We start from the raw sequence: 21,020 nt of genomic DNA, 5'->3' as shown, positions 1-21,020 counted from the left end.
TCAACTTTTTCAGATTTCCAGCTGTTATTTTCTACCAGGCTCTTTGGAGTCTCCCTTGAATATGCACATTGCAGGGATCAGGCAAGGATCTGAAGGAAGTTTATGAGCATGTTTTGTGTTTTGCCCATAGCTCCTTCTTTCTGAGATTTCTACCTTCTGAATCCTTCTAAGACTTTACAACAATATACAACCATGTATTTTGTTTGAGTTCTAACCACATAATACTGCATAGATTCTTAAGTGAACACAGATCTTACTAGCATCATTCAATTCTTTCAAGGATTGAATAACTTTCTCTAGCTTTTGGCACCTTTTGGTCATTCTCCTCTGTGTGTATTGGGGGTGTGTGTGTGTGTATTATTTTTTTGTTCTAGATTTATCATTGATAACTGATACAAACTAGTGTACTACTTACTCATGTAATTGGAACTTCATCTCACTAACTTTTCTTTTTATTAGTTTTGTTAACATATAATGTATTATTTGCCCCAGGGGTACAGATCTGTGAATCATCAGGCTTACACATTTCATAGCATTATCACATACCCTCCCCAATGTCCATAACCCAACCACCCTCTCTATACCCCCCTCCCCCAGCAACCCTCAGTTTTTTTTGTGAGATTAAGAGTCTCTAATTGTTTGTCTCCTTCCCGATTCCATCTTGTTTCATTTTTTCCTTCCCTACTCACCAAACCTCCCACCCTGCCTCTCAAATTCCTCATATCAGGGAGTTCATATGAAAATTAATTGTCTTTCTCTGATTGACTTTTTCGCTCAGCACAATACTCTCCAGTTCCATCCACATCATTGCAAATGGCAAGATTTCATTCCTTTTGATGGCTGCATAGTATTCCATTGTCTATATCTATACCACATCTTCTTTATCCATTCATCTGTTGATGGACTTCTAGGTTCTTTCCATAGTTTGGCTATTGTGGACATTGCTGCCATAAAAATTTGGGCACATGTGTCCCTTTGGATCACTACATTTTTATCTTTAGGGTAAATACCCAGCAGTGCAGTTGTTGGGTCATAGGGTAGCTCTATTTTTCAACTTTTTGAAGAACCTCCATGCTGGCTTTTCTGCATGGATTGGGAAGGACCAATCATTAAGTCATGTATCTTGGTCCTCAAAACCCAAGAGCATGAATTTCAAATCAAAATAGTCCAACTATATAGACATCTTTATTTTTTATTTCAGACTCAGAGTTCTTGTTCAAGTTCCAAGTTCCATACTGCGGTACTGAATTGATTCTTTTGGTTACCTATATATAGATATTTACTGACAAATTCAGTGTTCATTTTTTTTTTTCTGACTTTGACTCTTGATTTCTTTACATTAAGTAGTTCACCTCAGCATTTCTCAGGGTTAGGGAAACATGGTATTTGGCTTTAATATTCACTAAATCCTCTTGGCCTCCTGGCCAGGATTTCCTGGAATTGTTCCATGACTATTCCAAGTCTTGATTGAAAACTGTGGGTGGAAGGGATAAATGGTAGATTCCAGGTGCTACTGGTTGTCCCCAAATGTGTGTTGGTCCTGGAGCCAAAAGAAACACAATCCCTTGCCTGCTTTAAGGGGTATTTTTATAGTAGTTGTAAACACATGACATTTATCTTGAGAGGTGGCCAATATTTTAAAAATAACTAATAAAATATATTTATAAAAGTCTTATTTCTCCATTATAAAAAAAGACTGGGCTCATTTCATTCCATTTGTGTTACAGAGAGAGTTTGAATATGGAGGAAAAACTTTTTCTGATCCCTCCTTGTCAGTCACAATAACTGAGCATGTCTTACATTCTTACCCAATAATTTTCATACACTGATCTCTTTATTTCTCCTTACAAACAGTATGAATTCTTCAAGATTCAGCCTTTATGCTACATTATCCAGATAGTCTTTGATGAAAGACACTGAAGAGGATTTGAATTGCTCTAGTAGAATGTAATATTTTTAGCAAAAAATCATTGTCTTATTATTAAAGTAGTAACAGTTAAGAGAATAGCCCTTGGAGTGAGACACACTCAACTATAAGTCCCAAATCTACCACTTACTGTGCAATGTTTGGAGTTTCTACAACTTCCTTTAAGTTATGCAAGAGATAAAACTAGTTCCAAACTCATTTGGTTGTTGTGAGAATCAGACACAGTAAGGCATAAAAGGTTTGCAACATTTCCTGCAAACAGTTTTCATCATTGTTGTCATTTTCCCCCACAGTAAAGGCTTCGTAAACAATTGCTTAAATAAGTACTTGTTGAACTAAGTGTCATTCTGGTGGAAGAGAAAAACACACAAATTACAAAGACAAGTTAAGAGAAAAAAATAATTATAAGTTTGGTAAAGTAATTATAAGTTATGTAAGGTAACATGGAAAGAAAAGAGCTAAGAAAGAGAATTAAAGCTGGTCTGTGTTAGATAGGATCATCAGGGAAGTTGATGAAAGTTGAGCCTTTAGAGATGAGAAGGAACTAGCCACACACAAAATGAGGATAATAGCATTCTAGGCAGAGAAAACTGCACTTACAAAGATCCTGAGGCAGACATGCATGTGAACCTTCTAAACAGTGAAAGACCACTAGTGTATTGGGACAGAATGAATAAGGTCAGGGTAGCACTAGAAATAATCATACAGTAGCAGAGGCAACACAAAGTACCTTCCTTATAGGCCAGAGTATAGTACAAAGGTAAGGTGCTGGGGGGTTTTAAGAATGGGAATGACAAGATCTTTAGATCTACTCCTCTATGACTCACAAAACAAACTGAAGGAGGAAGGATAAGAATTCCTGGAAACATTTAAAATGATGCTTAGAGAAAATAAGTCTAAATGCATAATAAAATATTTTCCATTATGACTGAAGTTATTGATTGCCAACAATCAAAAATCCTTTTAGGATAGTTAATAAAGATTTCATTCACTGCTCTTGCTTCCTTCTCAACTGTTACGAATCCTAGGGGATTCTGTGACCGACTTAAAATGGAGGATGGAGAAGAGAAGTAACTGTGCTGGGAAGGCAGGGTTAGATTTACTAAGTGAGGTGGTCATAGTTGACAGTTACAAGGGCCCAGAATAGAAGCACATGTCTGAACTCTGAAAGCCACATTAGATGAAAGATGACTTAGAAGATGCTATGGGATAGATTTCTTCACTCATATGTGGAACATAAGCCATAGCATGGAGGACCATAATGGAAGGGAGGGAAATCTGAAGGGAGAGAAATCAGAGAAGGAGAAGAACCATGAGAGACTATAGACCACAGGAAACAAACTGAGGGTTTCAGGGGTGGAGAGGGGGTAACAGGGTGATGGGTATTGAGGAGGGCACGTGTTGTGATGAGCACTGGGTATTATACATAACTAATGAATCATTGAACACTACATCAAAAACTAATGATGTATTATACAATGGGTAACTAAATATAATTAAAAAAAAAAAGAAGAAAGGGCAGGATTCTGGTAAAAAATTGGTGAGACATTGTGAGATGCTGACATTCCAGCACCAAGATCATAAGGAAACTTAAAGAAAATCAATTTATATGTCAGATAATGATGTTTACAAATCAAGCTACCAGAGGGTAAAAAGCCTTTTCCACTATAAGCTTCTTGGAATACTGAGGTTTGTCTTCTCTTGAGGCTGCTTCGTTGCCTTCATATTCTTTTTTTTTTTTTTTTAATTTTTTCATATTAGTTACACTCTTGGCATTAATTAGGACCACTGCCATTGCTATAATAAAGTTTTGTTATTTCAACGTGATATATTGAGTAATTAAAACTATTTCCTCTCTTAAGGAAATTTATTCCCAAGGAAAAACTTATGGGCAAATAATGGCATGCTCACATTCCCATTACCTGTTCACCAATGACAGATTATTGAAAGTATATATAATAGCTGAGCTTTCATTGTTTTTGTGTTTTGGGGCTTTTTTGTTTTTGTTTTTGGGTTTTTTTAAACAACAAAACAAAATCATATTACTATGAGATAGTATGATATCTCATACCGTGAGATAGTATGCATCACAAGAACAGTTTTGGAATTAGTTTTGACTTTTTCTCTTGGAGGATAAAGGGTAGCTTATTAGATGTCAGCTATATAGTTCATAACAACTAATTATCTTTCATTTCACCAAAGCTATAATAAGTAAGAGCAAAAAATGGTGAATACCTACTGTTGCCAGGTAACTGCATCCACCGTGCTTCCTGCCACCTTCATGAATCTGTACAGAACAGAAAGAACAAATAAAATAAGCTGAGGCATAGATTAGGCCAATCCTTGGGCTAAGAGTCCACAGCCATGATTAAGGTCTATCCAGAGCTAGTGGAAGTTAAACTATACAGAAGGTTAAAGTAAGGACACTTTCAGTTCTTCACATATCCTTTACCATCTGGAAATCAAGGCCCCAATAAGCATGCTGTCTCTCTCTGTCTTTCCAATCCCATGCCTGATGGTTCCTACATCACTTTCCCCATGCTCAAAACTTCTCTCTCTCTCATTTTTTATTCTCTAAGGACTCTGAAATCTGCTAGGAAACAAATAAAACTATAACACTTCCCAAGGATGGCAACTCAATAGAGCCTTTGAAAATGTCAGGCCTTTCCTTCTGAAAAGAGACCAGGAAAACCCAAGTTTGTTATATAAGCATAAAGCACTTTCAAATATACTCCAGTGATGGGCTGCCATACCTGAGTGTAGAAACCTGAACACCACACAGAGAAATCTTTTTTTTTTTTTTAAGTTTTGAGTTTTATTTAAATTCTATTTAGTTAACATATAGTGTGATATTAGTTTCAGGAATAGAATTTAGTGATTCATCACTTACATATAACATAGAGAAATCTATTTCTGAAGCAGCTATGGAGTGTTACCTAACGTTTGTTCAGCTCAAAAGAAGAAATCAGACCTATTTCCTTTCAAAACACACAGCAAAGCCTTGCTACTAATTTCCCAGCCTCCTGTGCTCCTGGAGGTTCTACCAGAACCAAAAAGCTGGGAGGAAGGATCTAAGGGCCCACAGATGCTGCCAAGTATCATAAATTTCAAGTCTGTGAATAACTCAATTATCTACTAACCTCCATTTTCCCCATCCACAAGTTCTGAGGCCAAGTGCTGTCATGGCTATTGTTACTATTTGAAAGAGTTACCATCCAGACACAGGAAATCAAAAGGAGTATTTATGTTCATTAAGATTTTCCTTCCAACCCTGAGACCCTGGAAGAGAACTTTTCTACAGACAGAAAGAATCTTCCATCAGTATTTCATAACCAAAGAACTCTTCCATTAGGAAGGGAGACAGTGTTTTGTCAAGAAGGTCTATCCTAACCCATCCCAGCATAATCTTGCAGGCAGACACATGGCAAAGGGGTTGCTATGTGTTGCTCAAACAGAGGCTCTGTTTTGCCATGATGTGGAAGAATACCTAGTTTTTGCAGGACTGGAAGTGAGAGAGGGTGCTAGGACTGCTGCTTAACATTGGAGTGAATTTTATAAAAGAAGATGAAGAGGAACAAGAGGAGGGAAATGGGGGTGGGACAGAAGAAAGAACAGGAGAAGAGAACAAGGAAGAAAAGAAGGATATGGAAGATAGGAGAAGAAGGAGATGAGGAGGAAGAGGCAGGTTGGTTCTTGTCCATATGGTCTTGCGTTCTTTTCTCCAGTACCATTCAGCAGTCCAGGAGCAAGAATATGGGAAATGGAACATAAGGGTGATCAGGAACGGAACTGGTTTGATGGGCAAGACTAAAACGTAAATGGAGATTGGAAGGAATATAACACATGTTGAGTACCTACTGAGTGCCAGTCATTCATGTGTTATTTCTTATAATTCTCAAAGCTATTTTGCTTAGTAAGATGGATATTATTGATTCCATTATGCAGATTACTAACTTCCCTACTGGCTAGAGAAGTAGTGGCTCTAGACATCCCAAACAGCCATTTTTATAGAGTCAGGTCACCCCTCCTAGTAGCATTCCTGGAGAAGCAGGGCAAGACCAGGCAAAGCAATAAATACCAGCTGGAGTATTTCCAAAACGGAAATATTTTATGTAACACTGTCTTCATTTACATATAAAATAACCATAATAAAAATAACACTGACATTTATAGTGCTTTATCATTATAAAATGCTTTTCAGCTTCTTATATGTATAATTTCACATAGTCCTCAAAACAACGTGGTAGGTAGTAAATATTCCGAATTTATACTGCAGGAAGCTTTGCTTTCTGGATGTTCTATGACTTTCTCAAATTCATAGAGCTAGTTTGGACTAAGCCCAGGTTCTCTGACTCCAAACCCAACCCTCCTTCCCGGATTCTATGCTGCCTCCAAGCTGCTTTCACTGAGACTCAGAAGTAGACTCAAAAGAGACTCAGAAGTGCAAAAAATAAGTTGAACTTTTGCCTTGAGAAAATATTACCAATTTATCCAAAAAAAGAAAAAACAAAACAAATAACAAAAACCTGAGCACTTTCTTTGCTTATTGGCTTCCTTGCAGACTTGAGCATTATAGTGCCTACTTGTAAGAGAATAGGAAGGGTATCAAAGGAGACTGATCCAGGGCTTCTGCTACAAGACAAAAACCATAAAGCCAGAAGACAGAACTGGAGACAATCAGCTATCAGTTTCTATCAGAGTACAAACTTCTGAGGTACAGCTGTCAAGGAAGCAGTTAGCTCTACCCTGTATGGTGTTAGAAGTGAGAGAAACATTGAGAAAAGCTTCACATTGCAGATGACACTGAATTTGGCATGCAAAGAAGGGTACGATTTTTGCCATGAAGAATGGGCAAAACAAGGTAGAGTCAAGGTGAATGTATTCTCAGGAGTCCCTCTTGGCTGATGTCAAGAGACAGGTAAGGGAATGGCAGGAACTCAGTCTGTTCCGGTCACTAGTGGCTAGGCTGTGATGCTACCAAGTCTGGCCTTTATCCCTTAATAACTAGGTATAAGTCCAGCTCCTATTTATCTTTGTATAACTAGTACCCAACATAACATTGCAAAATACAGCTGGCTCTTTTCATTTATATTTTTTTGGATTTATCCTGTGTTTAAACAAATGAGGGGAATTAGATTTGAGTGTCAGGAAGATGACTCTGACTGGGTAAATGTGAAACGTACTTGTGTGGACAAACTGATAGGAGATGACTTCAGAAAGAGGGGATGCTTGAAAATATGAGAATGAAAAGAGAGCCATTGAGTAACACTGGTGGAGCACTCAAGAGGACTGGATGGGTGAGCCTAGTTGGGCAGGAAACAAAAGAGAGGAGCCCAAAGTTTTAATTGTAGTAATGCCATTGCCCAAGATGGGCAACCTAGGAACAGATTTTTGATGCTGGTATCACTGAATGTATTCCAATCCTCTTGAATATGCCTTAAAGAACTTGAAGTAAATAGTCACTGATGATAACAGCTATGCATTTACAAGAAAATAAGGAGGAAAAAATATCATCAACGCCCTGCTTGGCCAAAAGGCTCTGGATAGGCAATTAAGAACACATCTAATTTGGTGTCTTAAAAGTTGGAAATTGGTTCTTTGTGGTATTATAATATGGAGATCCTCATATGTATTGGATAGTTTGTTCTGCTATAAGTTGATGATTAACTTCGTAACTAACTTTCCATTATTAAAAATAGCATTATAAAAAGAATGGGAAAACTGAGTTAGGAAAATTTAGAGTAAGTCTAATGTTTTCTCCGCCTTAACCTATCCCACATCCCTCAAAAAAATACATAAAATCTGTAATTAAATATAAAATAGACTGGACCTTTATATAGAATATTATAGTTTTCAGAGAAATACTTTACTATTGAATAAAGGAAAAGACTTACTGTGATCCTGGATAGGAAAATCAATTATTCTCCCTAAACTAATTTATGGGTTTAATGAAATTCTAATTTTAAAAATCCCAGTAGATATTTTTGAAACTTCACAAAATCATTCTAACATTCACATAGAAGAAGCCAAGAATATTCTTTAAAATTGGAATAATGAAGGAACATTTGTTTGATCTACTGTATATTAAAATATACCATAAAACCCACAATTATTAAAACATTCCTAGGAATTAGAAAGGAGATCTTAGGAACTAGTAAAGAGATTAGGAATTGGTAAGGAGATCTATGGAATAGACTTTTTATAAAGTTATATAGAAGAATTTATTACATGGAAAATAATTTAGTATTTGAAAAACTGAAACATTTCTTTAATGATGATATGTGATTTGTGGCTATTTGGGGAAAAAAAATTAAAGTCAGATCCTCACCTAAAATTCTATTTCAGATAAGAAATTAAATACTAAAATATAGTTTAGTTTCATTATATTAAAAATATCTCAATTACAATTTAATACTTTGAAACAAATGATGTTATCTTCTTAACTTTGGTAGCATATTGAAGCAGGAGAAAAGCTGCTTTAGCTTTGAGGAAACAGCATTATTAAATATGTATTCACATAAAAATCACTATAAACTACATTCTTCTTTTTTCCCTCTTAGTAAAATGAGGAAACCAACTTCAAACATATGGAAGCATTTCTACACTTATTCTGAGGAGGAAAAATCTAATTCACAAATAATGCCAAACAAAATATGCATTTCCAAATTCTACCAAAATGACCAAAGATACCCTTGTTTTTTGAGAATTGTAAAGAACTCATCTCAAATGAACAAATGTTCTGTTTTCAGAAGTCTTTGACATGATTTTTTCTAATATAGAGAAAGAGAAAACAACCACAGAAATAACACATAAAGGAAAACAATTAGACAACACCCCAAGGAAGAGACATTTTGTCAATGAGTTTGGGGAATGCTCCCCATTCCCATGCCCCTTCCCTGAAAATTAGGACTCTCTATAACTACCCTGTAATCTGTATCATTTCTATCCTTTATTTTTATATCTATATTGGCAACGTGGAAGAAAACAAGTCCAAAAATATCATAATTTTCTTTGTTCAAATCTAACATTGATGGATTCTTCTGCTCTCTCATTCTGTTTCTCAGAAACTGGCCCAAACCACATAAATGAGTAACTTCAACACAGCTGCAGAATGCTCCACAACAGTAATTTTAAAGGTGGAATAACACGCACACAGACTAGCGCTGTGAGGAGTGAAATACCTCTGGGAAAGTGAAATTCCATTTAGTGTCTTGTATTATCCAAGGATTTTCAGCCATCCACTTCCATTCTAATCCCTAGATTTAGGTCTATGAATGTGCAAGTAAAAGATGACCCCGGATGTGAATAACAAAAAGGGCAAGATCTTGGTTTTCCAAGGCTGGATGTCTCTATACCTGAATTATGAAGACAGAAATCCCAGATGATTATCCCAGAGAACAGAAGATGTCTGCCCTGATGCTGACATCCAGTCATGCAAAGAAGGGTAAGAGAGTGAAAGGGCAGAGACTTGTATCAAAGGAAATTCGCCAGTGCCAGGCAGACCTCTCAGTTTTGGGGAATCTTTCCCATTGGAGACAATCTGCTGCTATGGAAAAGAACAAAATATCCCCTTTCATTGTAAGTTCCTTTTCCTCCCCCAAGAGATCCCAAATCTGGGAGAATTTCTTTCCTTTGTTATCCACCTGCACATATGACGTATCTGAAATATTGTTGAACCTTCTCTCCCAGGGCATATCATGGCTCTCTCTTATAATAAGGCACATCTTTATTCATGGTCTTTGGGGTTTGATTTCTACTTCTGGACCACAGAATGCAACCCTAAAATCTGGAGTCTGAATTTTGCTCCCAGGAAGGAGGATAAATCCTTCACAAGGAACCAGATTTCTAAATGAGTAAAACCTTCAGTAAGAGAGTGGTAGTTGATCTTTTTTCTCTTGTCCACAAAGAGAACTTTGGTTATGTAACTAGCATGAATAAGATGTGACAGCCATTCTACACAAAGCCTAGGAAAAACCTGTGAGGAAATTACTCATCTTGAATTATGGCAAGCCAGGCATCATCCATTTGGTCCAAAGCCACTTGCTCTTCCATGGCTAGTTCTATATTGAGCTATACATACTAGGTACTGCATAGAACAAATGATAATTTTATTAATCTCTCTCTCTCTTTCTCTCTTTATTTTTCCCTCATTCCCTTCCTCTCCCTTCCTTCCCTTTTTCCTCCCTACCCCTATTTATATATAATATTACATTGGCAGTAAGCTGATAAATAGCATGGCTGTATGTTCATTGACTTTATTGCTAGTGCAGCTCTCTATTTAGGCTTTCCTTCTACCTTATTATTCCTCCAATTTGATAGATTTATAGAGTTTTTAATATAATGGAATTTGAGATGGATGAGATTCTTCAACCAATCTTTCTTGCCAATAAAATTTATATCCATGAGATTTAATTTAAGGGCAATCTTGAATGAAGAAAGAAAAAAATAAGTTAGCTACCGTATACTAATTGACAGGCATTTGGTAAGTGGTTTATATAATGTAGAACACTGTAAGGTTGTATTATCACTTTCATTTTATAGATAAAGAAACTGCTCAAGATCACCCAGGTTATAAGTTGCAGAGCTGAAATTCTAACACACTTCTGAGTCTAAAGCCCTTGTTTTAACTATGCAGAGATAGCAAATTAGTGATGTGTGTAGTGCTGTCCCCCTTTTTGAAGCCCATGGTAGATATTGGTAATAGAACTCAATATTGTCTCATTAACCTTAGAATTGACCTACAAATCAGGGTACCAGACACTATTACCTGGAACTGGCCCCCAGGATGAAGCCTATTTACTGCTAATGGGGAATTAAAAGGAGGGAGACTATAACAAAATGTTTAGAACAAAATGGAGGCAGATGGGAGGTAATAATACATAAAGGACAAAACAAGTTTGTTTGATTAAAATGAAGGCAAATGGCAGGGGGTGGGGGATGATGAGAGACGATGTTGAAACAGACCTGGAAGGCTATGGCTGGAGCTGGAAGGCGCTGGTTAGGGGAGTATTATCATAGACATGTCTTGACAGTCTAAAATGCTGCTAAGGAAGTCCTAAAGAGTTGGATTCAAGCAAAGAAGGGTATTACTGACCTGATATGATTTGCCCTGGCTGTGGAGCCTGATGGGAAGGAGGAAAAATGCATCAGGATGTCATGATAAATTTCACATGTAAAACTAAACTTTCCAAAAGCTCAAGCCTTGGTATGAATCTGAGTCTGGGAGCGTGAACACAGTGGAACTAAGGTAGGAAAGGATTATATATATTTTTTCTAGTATGCCAGACCATGTGGCTTTGTTAACATACAAAGATCAAGAAAATAGTACCACACAGTAGAAAGACCACAGGCCTAGGAGTCAGAAAGATACCTGATTTAGGACTTGGCTCCAAAGCTTACTAGCTATGTGGCCTTGGGTACCTTGTTTAATCTCTCTAAACCATTTCAAATGGAGGGAACATCACCTACTTCTCAAGGCCTTGTGAAGATTAACAAGATAACATGCATGAAGAAGTAAGGCTACTGCCTGGCATACTGTTGGCACTGAAAAAATGTGAGTTTGGAAAAATTTAATGTCTGTGCATCTCCATTCCTTGATCTGTAAAATAAAAATAAAACCCGCTCTGCCTATATTACAGGGCAGTGGTTCTTATGCTTTGGTGTGCAAAGAACTCCTTGGAGTTGCTGTTCAAAATCCAAAATCTAGGTCTCATCTCACCATATTCTGGTTTGGTAGGTCTAGGCTGGAGCTTAGGAATCATGCTGCATTTTTAAGAAACTCTCCTGGTTCTTCTAATGCAGGAGGAGGGCCATGGGCCACACCTTCAACAGATTTTGATTTAGTAGTGCCTAGGCCAATTCTTGGAGGAGAGAGAGTAGGGTTCTAAGAGAAAGTAGAAGAAAAAATAATGAGAAAATAAATGGAAAAATAAGAAAGTTAGGAAGAATATCTGTGTCAAATCTAAGTCTATATCGCAGGACTCCAGTCTCCTCCAATATTCTTTCTAACCCCATCTGACTTCTCTGACATTGGAAGAAGAGAGAAACATCTTCATCATAATGGGAATAATTGATGACCTTGGATTTGGGGAAAAAATTAGGTTGTTTCTCTAATCAGGAAAGAAGTTCTTTCCTGGGGGCAGGGGGGTGGGGCGGGAAGAAAGCAAGTTTAAAAGCTGTAGTCACTAACACAGTGCTTAGCTAGGGAGCAGACTCTTGAAGTAGCCAATGCTTCCTTGTTAATGAGTACTAAACAGCTGCTGGGGGCCTTTCCTCTCTAGAGGCAGAGATGAAAACTCTTTTCTTATGAACTAAGAGAAATAAATTGTTCTCTCCTCCTATAGTTTGGTCAAGTCATATAACTCTTTCACAGTTGAAATAAAACAGAACAATTATTAGGAATAACATTGTAATAATTACTCTGTACACCAAATTGTCCCCAGCTGTGCATTTTTCCCACTCCAAATGAGAATGTGGTGGTTTCTACATAGGAGGTAGAGCTGTGATTCTGCTCATTATCCTGGCATGTTATTGTAGCTAATCTCTAGTTCCTATATGCACTCAATTCTCTAAACTTCTTGCAAAGCTACATAAAGTTATGTGCAAAAACAAACAAACAAAAAAAGGGAAAAACCTGCCTTTTCAACTTTGAAATATACTTGTTCTTCTTAACAATAGTGGTTGATATTCTTTTATGTGTCAATCGTGCCAGGAATTGTGCTGAGCACTTTATTTCATTTAACTCTAAAATAAACCTAAGAAATAGGTAATTTAATAAGTCCCACTTGACAGGTGAAAAGACAAATTTTACAGGCATTAAACAATTCCTCAAAATGACCTAATGAGTCACTGTCCTGGATCTCATCTAGTTGCAAAGTGCATGCTCTTCACCATCCCGCTATTTTCCCCCCCAATCCTACTCCCTGTAGTAGAAAACAGGTTGTTGCTTTAATGTCTTTATGGAGGAGGGGACTCATGAAGTAAAAAATACTTACGGCCCATAAAAGTCATAATGGGAGCCCAGTAATAGGAGCATAGAGAAGCTTTCATCCTTATCCACCCATACAGCCTTCATTCTATCTATGCTTTAAGTAAAAATGTAGCCTAAAAATCAGTCTTCCACTTAGAAGAGGAATTAGACACAACTAAAGACAGAAATTCTGGATATAAGAATGATGAATCTCACAGACCTGTACCCCTGAAACAAATAATACATTATATGTTAATTAATTGAATTTAAAATCTAAAAAACTGGAAAGATAAATAAATAAATAAATTTGCTTGGGGCACCTGGGTGGCTCATTTGGTTAAGCGTCCGACTCTTGATTTTAGTTCAGGTCATGATCTCAGGGCTTTGAGAATGAGCCTTATGTCAGGCTTCACACTGGGCGTGAAGCCTGCTCAGATTCTCTCTCCCTTTTTGCCCCTCCTCCCCAACCCCCCACCCCCAGCTCCCACACACACATTCTCTTGTTTTAAATAATAATATTGATAATAATAAAATAAAATAAATTTGCTTTTAAAAAAAAAGAAATTCTTGGTATAAAAAGGAAAATTTTCTGTTTCTGGTTGGTAGACCATTGAGCATATAACATAAATCATGTGGTCTGCTGTGATGGAGGAGGCCATTTTTTGCTGCCTAATTGTCTTCTGCTTATATCCTCATTGCCCAGATTAGAATACTTTCCACAGCTCTTTGGACTGCCATGGGAGCTAAAGGCCCTGTCTAGCTTTCTGTTCTAACACAGGTTCAGGTTAGAATATTCCACTAGCACCTCTGTAGAATGTTAGAATAACTTTTTTTACATTTTTCCTTCATTCAACACATTTGAGTACCTGCTATGCATTAGACTTATTGCTGGCACTGCTTATACACTGGTAAATACAACAGACATACTTTCCACCCTCACGGAGTTTGTAGTCTTTAACCAACAAATAAACATACAATAAATATGTAGTTTTATACTGTGATAAATGCTAAAAAGAGAACCAACAGAGTGTGTTGATAAAGAATTACTTAGATCAATTACTTAAGGAAAGTCTCTGATAGATGAGGAGAAACTGGCCATGTGGCAAGCAGGGAGAACACTCTAGAAAGAAGAACATATGTGAAGGCCCCCAAGTAAAGAGAAGCCTAGCTCATACTAAGCCAATGAGGCATGAATGAAGTGAGAAAAAGAAAAAACTGAAGAAGATAAGAATGAAAAGCTGGGTAGCAGTCAGATTATTCACGGCAGAGCCTTGTAGACACGGTAGGAAGATTGAATTTTATTCTAAAAGTAATAAAAAGTCATTAAGAGTCTTTAGCAAGAGACTTAGGTTGTGTGAATTATACGTTTGCAGAAGATTTTCTGATACCTGAGTAGTGAATAGATTAGAGAAGGCAAGAATGGAAGCAAGTGCACTGATAACAAGAGTGTTAATGCAACCCAGATTCCAAACTCTCCAAATGATAATTCTTTTGTTATTGTCTGCTCTATCACCATCCCTCCCCCAAAGCAGGGTTCACATTCCAAGTTGTCCAGACATACTCGTGGAACACTAGTCTCTCAAGATGGTTCTGAAAATAAGACTCTGGTCAAATAAATGTAAGAAATTCTGCATGCTAACTCTCCTTCTTGGAGATTCAGAATGTAAACTAATGTAGTAAAGGTGTCAGGAAGTGTTTCAGAATATTTGTGTATCCCAGTATTTCTCCGAATTATTGGACCATGGAACGTTTTATCTCTCCTCCCCCAACATAATGTTAATATTCTTCAAAACTGATATTCTCCAGAGCACATTTAAGGAAACGGTAACATAAGTCTTTTAACCAAGAGTTAACTCATTGTTCTTGCTTAACTGAGACCCCATTTCTCCACTTCCCTATCAATTATTTCAATGGTTTAGGCAATATTGTCTGACTCCACATACATTATATGATTTCTTCTCTCCATTTCTATCATCTATTTTCTGTCACTTGTCTCTTTAGTTTTACATTGTAAAGGTTGATAAAGTTTTCCTTCCTTTCAGTAACCATAATTTTCTTTATTTCTGGATCTGGATCTTCTGTGAGATAGCTGTTGAATATCTTGAAATGATCCTCTATATTAGTAACATTTTATCTCAAATTTTCTATGCCTGTCTAAAGCTCTGTGTATGGGAGATTTTCTCTTCCAATTATTTTATTGGACTCTTAAGAGCTTTTTGGAGATATGATTCATACAAATTTATTTAAATATACACTTGAAGTGTACAACTCAATAGTTATTTACAGGGTTGTGGAAGCACTAATACAATCTAATTCTAGAATATTTAATTTCAGAAAGAAACCCTGTATCTATGAAGAGTCACTTCCCATTTCTCCACAATCTCCACCAGCCCTGACCCACCACTAATCTACTTCTCGTCTCTATCGATTGCCTATTCTGTTCATTTCATATAAAGGAAATCATACAATGTTGGTCTTTTTGCAATTGCCTTCTTTCTGCTAGCGTAACGTTTTCAAGCTTCATCCATGTTGTAACCTGTATTGGTATTTCATTTCTTTTTATTGTCAAATAATAGTCCAATGTATGGATATGCCACTTTTTATTTATCCATTCATCAGTTAAGGATATTTGGGTTGTTCCTACTTTTTGGCTATTATGAGTAATGCACGATGAATATTTATATATGTTTTTATGAACATACATTTTCATTTCTCTTGGGTATATACCTAGGAGTCAAATTGCTAATCATAATGGTAACTCCGTGTTCAACTTTCTGAGTAACTACCAGACTGTTTTCCAAAGCAGCTGCACCATATTACAGTCCCTCCAGCAGTGAATGAAATTTCCAATTTCTCCAAGTTTTCTCCAATATGTATTCTTTTTCTTTTCTCCAATATTTATTCTTGCTTATATTTTTTTATTTTGACCATTCCAATGGATATGAAGTGGTATCTCATTGTGATTTTGATTTGCATTTCCCTAATGACTAATGATACTAAGCATACATTCTTGTGTTTACTGGACATTTGCATAGCTTCACTGGAGAAATGTCTGTTCAAGTCCCTTTTGCTCATTTTTAAAATGGGGTATGTGTCTTTTTATTGTTAATTTGTAAGAGTTCTTACTGTATATCTTGGCTACAAGTCACTTATCAGATATATGACTTGCAAATATTTTCTCCCATTCTGTGTGTTCACATTCTTGATAGTATCATTCGATACATAAAACTTCTTAATTTTGATGAGGTCCAATTAATCAATGCTTTCTTTTTTTCCTTATATTTTTAGTGATGTACCTAAGAAATCACTGTCTAAACTTCACTGGACTTAATTTCAGTAATTTAAGTTTAGTTTTAAAAAATATCTTTTTATTCTCTTTGTACCTTTTTTTCCATAGAAATGTATTTTTATCTGGTAAGTACAATATCTTCCCATATCTTTATAATAGTACTAATTTCACATTTTTATTTTTAAAATTCTGATCTTGAATTATAGTTCTTCTGGGTCAGTTTTTTTATTTATTTATCTTGGGTTTTCTTTCTCATGCTACTGGTTTCCTTCTTATGTCTTGTGATCTTTGGCTATCCATATTTAACAAGTGAAGACTAAGTAGATTCTTCTAGGTAGCAGGTACAGATTTTTCTCAGCTGTTGAATATTTAGGCTTTTTAGATAAGTCTTTCCTTTCACTGGGATCTCTATTTTGTGGGCAGAGCTTGTTCACCAGCACACTTCACTTTAGAGAGGGAGTAACGTGGGGCACAGACAGCCTTTGGGCTAGGGCATATGCTTTATCTCAGTGATTTACTATGCAGGATCAACTCCATTTTAGCGGAACTAGCTTATCCCTAGGCAATCCCTTCACTTTCTTTGGTGAACTTCTAAATCTTGGGTTGGAGAGATTGAGCTATCTTTACTCTGTATGGGCAGTGTAGAGGACTTAAAATGATGGAGGGGAAAGCTGAGCTATAAGAGAAGTTCCACTTCAGACAGACTTTTATATAAACCCCTTGGCTTGGTCCCCCTTTCTCACCCCAACTCCTCCTGACTCTGAGGCTATCTTCTAGATGGACTAGCTATCTTTTCCCAGAGCCTATGTTCTCTGGGTTGCTACTTCCTCACTCTGCTTAAGCTGTCAAAGGCCTTCTGCTTACTCTCTTAGAGAAATTTGTAAAAAATTTCTCATCTGCTTATGATCCCTCTGTTGTGAGTTTGTTATTATGGATTTATTCTTTATCAATTTTTAATAGGAGTTGGGATGGTAGTTCCAAGAGGAAATGGAGCTTGTGCTCAGGTATGCCTCCTGAAGTTGAAACACACCCAATATTTTTTAAAGCCATCTTTTGTTGCTCCAGGGATAGTATTCCCTGAATATGAAAGTATGTTCATCTTGGAGTCACTTCCTTTTGAAAAGCTCCCTTTTCTGCATGTGATGGCCCTTGAAAGAGAGAGATTAACTGTCCAAAAGGAGGAAGTCATCCTTTATTAACTCACCCCCACTTTACTGAGATATCCATCAATAAATCATATCTACCCTAATTTCTCTCTATCTTCTCTGCCATTACTTTAACCCAGTCTACCATCATCTTGTAATGAAATGGAATTCTTACTGAGCTCTTTTGATCCCTTACTTTTGCACTCTGAAACCTATTTGGCACAGGGAATAGAGCAGACTTTAGTATATGTCACTGCTCTTACAAAAACTCTGTAGTGGCTTTCCATTGCTTATAAAATAAATACACAACTTCTTTACCATGGTATACATAGTCCAGTAATGATCCTGTCCTAGCCCATCTGTGTGTTCTCATCTTCTACCATTCTCTTTTTGCTCACTGTACTCCCCATCCTTCTATTCCTCAAATGCTTTACCCTTAGTTCTTATTCAGGACATTGACAAACATGACCTAGAATCTCTACCTACCTAGAATCTCTACAATTTTCTTCTCTCTACTCAAATACAAAGTAGGTGTTCAATAAATATTTATTGAGAGGAAATTTAGTAGTCATCTCACTAGGATGTAAAGGCCTGAAAAAAGGCCCAATAAACACACTTTCCATGAATTGCTGTTTTTCTTGACATGCCATATTGGCAAAAATAGATTAGCTCCTTACTCTATAGCAGATACAGCAACAAACTCCAAATAACTTAAAAGAGCCTAACACCGAAAATTTAAACTTTAGGAAGCCTAGATGGAAACGAAATGTGTAAGGGAAGAAACTGAAAAGACTATCAATAAGAACGCAGACAAGAACAATTTTAATAAAAATGAACGTCTGAAACAATAAAAACATGTTTCAAAGTAATAAGAAAAGCAACAGATTAAGATAAAATTGTCATTATATAGATGATGTGTACAAGATTACAAAAGAAAAACAGAAAACTGATGTAACACTAAAAACCAATTATTTACCAATTCTTACCCTTTTAGATTAAAAAAACATCACTGACTACTGAGCCAGGCATGGCTCAGGTCATTAAGCATCTGCCTTCAGCTCAGGTCATGATCCCAGTGTCCTGGGATGGAGTCCTACGTTGGGCTCCTTGCTCATCAGGGAGCCTGCTTCTCCCTCTGCCTGCTGCCTTCCTGCTTGCACACACACACTCTCTCTCTGACAAATAAATAAATAAATCTTTAAAAAAAAATCACTGTCTAAAATGGCCAGTTCACAAATGAGGAAATGAAAATAATAAAACAAGCATTTTATTAGGTACTTCCAATATGCTAGTCCTGAAGAAATAAACATGAAGATTCCATCTCTGTCAAACTGGAGTTATATCCTAATTGGGAAGGTAATTCTGTTTAGTCCTATAACTGCCTAAGTAAAAAAGCTTAGTTCTCTAAAACTGAAGCTAAATATAATGATTTACATAAATTACCACAAATTACTTAAATCACTATATAATGATTTTCAATGCTTTACAATCATATTTGTGCATACTGATCATATTCAAATCAAGGAATTTAGAACCATCTGTTGAATAAGACAGTATTCATTCAACAAGCATTTATAACACACCTACTATATTCATAGGTTCTGAGGCTAAATGAATAAACAGACTAGGTCCTGGTCCTAGTGCACAGTCTACCAGGGAAGGCAGATATGTAAATAAATAATTTATCAATAATTTGATAAGTGCTAACAAAAAGAATACAAAAAACAAAATGCTATTATAAGGACAGAGGAGATGATAAAAAGTCCTGCCTGAGAATGTCAGAGAACACTTATTGGAAGGAGGAAAAATGAGAGGAGAGTGACATTCCAAAGAAAATGACACAAAATAAAAAGGGGCAAAGGTAAAATGTGTATAACCTCTCCCAAAATTTACATGTACTTTGATGTAGCTAAGGGCAGGCTGTGCAGAGAGGTATAGCTGATTACTAGCTGCAAAGTGAGGCAGTCACTGGACCCTATAGGCCGGGGTGCTTGTGAAAGCATCCAGACTTCAAGCAAGAGAGATCTGACCTCATGTTGTATTTTTTTAAAAAAACTACTCAGAAAATCTATATGGAGAAATTATTAGAGTCTGACACTAGATATAGAGAAACCATTCAGGAAGAAGAAGGATAAGGTTTAAAATAAAGTTGAAAAGAAGATGGGATGTGAGTGATACTAAGAAGTCAGAAATAACAGAAGTTAATAATTAACTAATGGACTATGTGAAAAAGGAGAGGAATGAATGTAAAATGGCCTCCTGGTCTGCACCTCAGGCAAAATGGTTATAGTGTTATTAACCAAACCTGGGATGGGGGAAAGGAGACAATATAAGGTTTTGGAAGATGTTCAATTCCTCCCATAGTTAACAGAATTCAAATTTAAATAGTCATGAGACACAGTCTTGCATTAATTAAAATAGAGTAAATTTTTAAAAATGACTATAATCACTGCTGTGGGGTATTGGGGGATAAGATGTACTAATACATTGCTGCCCTACAACCTGGTGAAGTTGTTCTGAAAAGAAATTTGGCAACAAATAAAAAAGCCATAAAAATTACCATGTTCTTTGACCCAGAAACTTTTTGGAACATAGCCCAAGGATATAATTCAAAAGAAATAAAAAACCTATTTGTATAAAGATGTTTATAGCTGTACTATATATTACAGACAAAAACTGGAAACAGCCCAAATGCCCAACAGTGAGGGAACGTTTAAGCAGACTTCGGTACATTAATGCAATGGGATATCTTATTGCTATTAAGAATGACAAATATGAGAACTATGTAGAAATAAAAAAGGGCAATATAAAGCAATGAGTTAAAAATGCAGAACTCAAAAGGACGCATATAGAATGATCATAACTATGTAAAATTATGTCTGTATAACCAGGAGTACTGGAAAATACTACAGAGGTGGTAATTTAGAGTGCTGACATTTTTGTTATTGTTGGTTGAGTTGCTGGGAATATTTATGTGTTTCAAGTTAGAATTCACTATAAATTTAGTAAAATCACATTAAGAAAGTTAAATCTCCATGTTTTTCTAACACATAAAATTTTAAAAAGTGCTCATCAGTACCATCCCTTTCCCTAAGTGTTTGAGTCTTCACCAATTTGAGTCTCTTGAGTCCTATTGGTTTTTGGATGTATGAGGAAGTGGAACCCACACATACTCCATGACCTCCTAACTTAATCAAATGCCACCCCTTATCGTCATTCATAGAACCATGTAACTTTCCTTGGTATTGTTCTAGTTTTAAGATCAGTTAATTAATGTCTATGTCTCATCATTTTGCATGCTCCATGAGGGCAGAGAAAGTATCTGTTTTTGTTTATTACAATCCTAGTTCCTAATGTAATACCAGAACATTGCAGTTAACTCAAGAAACATTTGTAGGATGAATAAATGATTAACCCTGTAGGTCATGTTACTGAGAGGGCATTGTCACTTCCATGACAATACACTGATCAAATCATTAAAGAAAAAGGACAATCCAAAAGAATAACTACATGGGTTAAAAAGATAGTTACTGGCCTTGCTTTATTACGTATTATGAACTATGTATTAATAAAGTTCTATGCATGTGGTTCTTATCCCTTAATTGTAACACATAAAATGAAATCAGTCTCTCCTTCTCCATCACACACACACACACACACACACACACACACACAGTAATTTCAAAGTTC

At 36.3% G+C, this 21,020-nt stretch overlaps 1 protein-coding gene across 1 annotated transcript in view; it reads right to left on the bottom strand.

The window, feature by feature from the left end:
- HPSE2 (heparanase 2 (inactive)) overlaps positions 1-21,020 on the bottom strand; it is a 708,692-nt gene that overhangs the window by 233,435 nt on the left and 454,237 nt on the right. Inside the window, exon 6 of the mRNA XM_004749516.3 lies at positions 4,167-4,214. Coding sequence (XP_004749573.1) covers positions 4,167-4,214 — 48 coding nt within the window. The remainder of the gene's footprint in view (positions 1-4,166; positions 4,215-21,020) is intronic.

Source organism: Mustela putorius, unplaced genomic scaffold, assembly GCF_011764305.1.
Source record: "Mustela putorius furo isolate JIRA1106 unplaced genomic scaffold, ASM1176430v1.1 tig00003909_pilon_pilon_pilon, whole genome shotgun sequence".
Lineage (NCBI taxonomy): Eukaryota > Metazoa > Chordata > Mammalia > Carnivora > Mustelidae > Mustela > Mustela putorius.
This window is presented reverse-complemented; position numbering and strand designations above follow the sequence as displayed.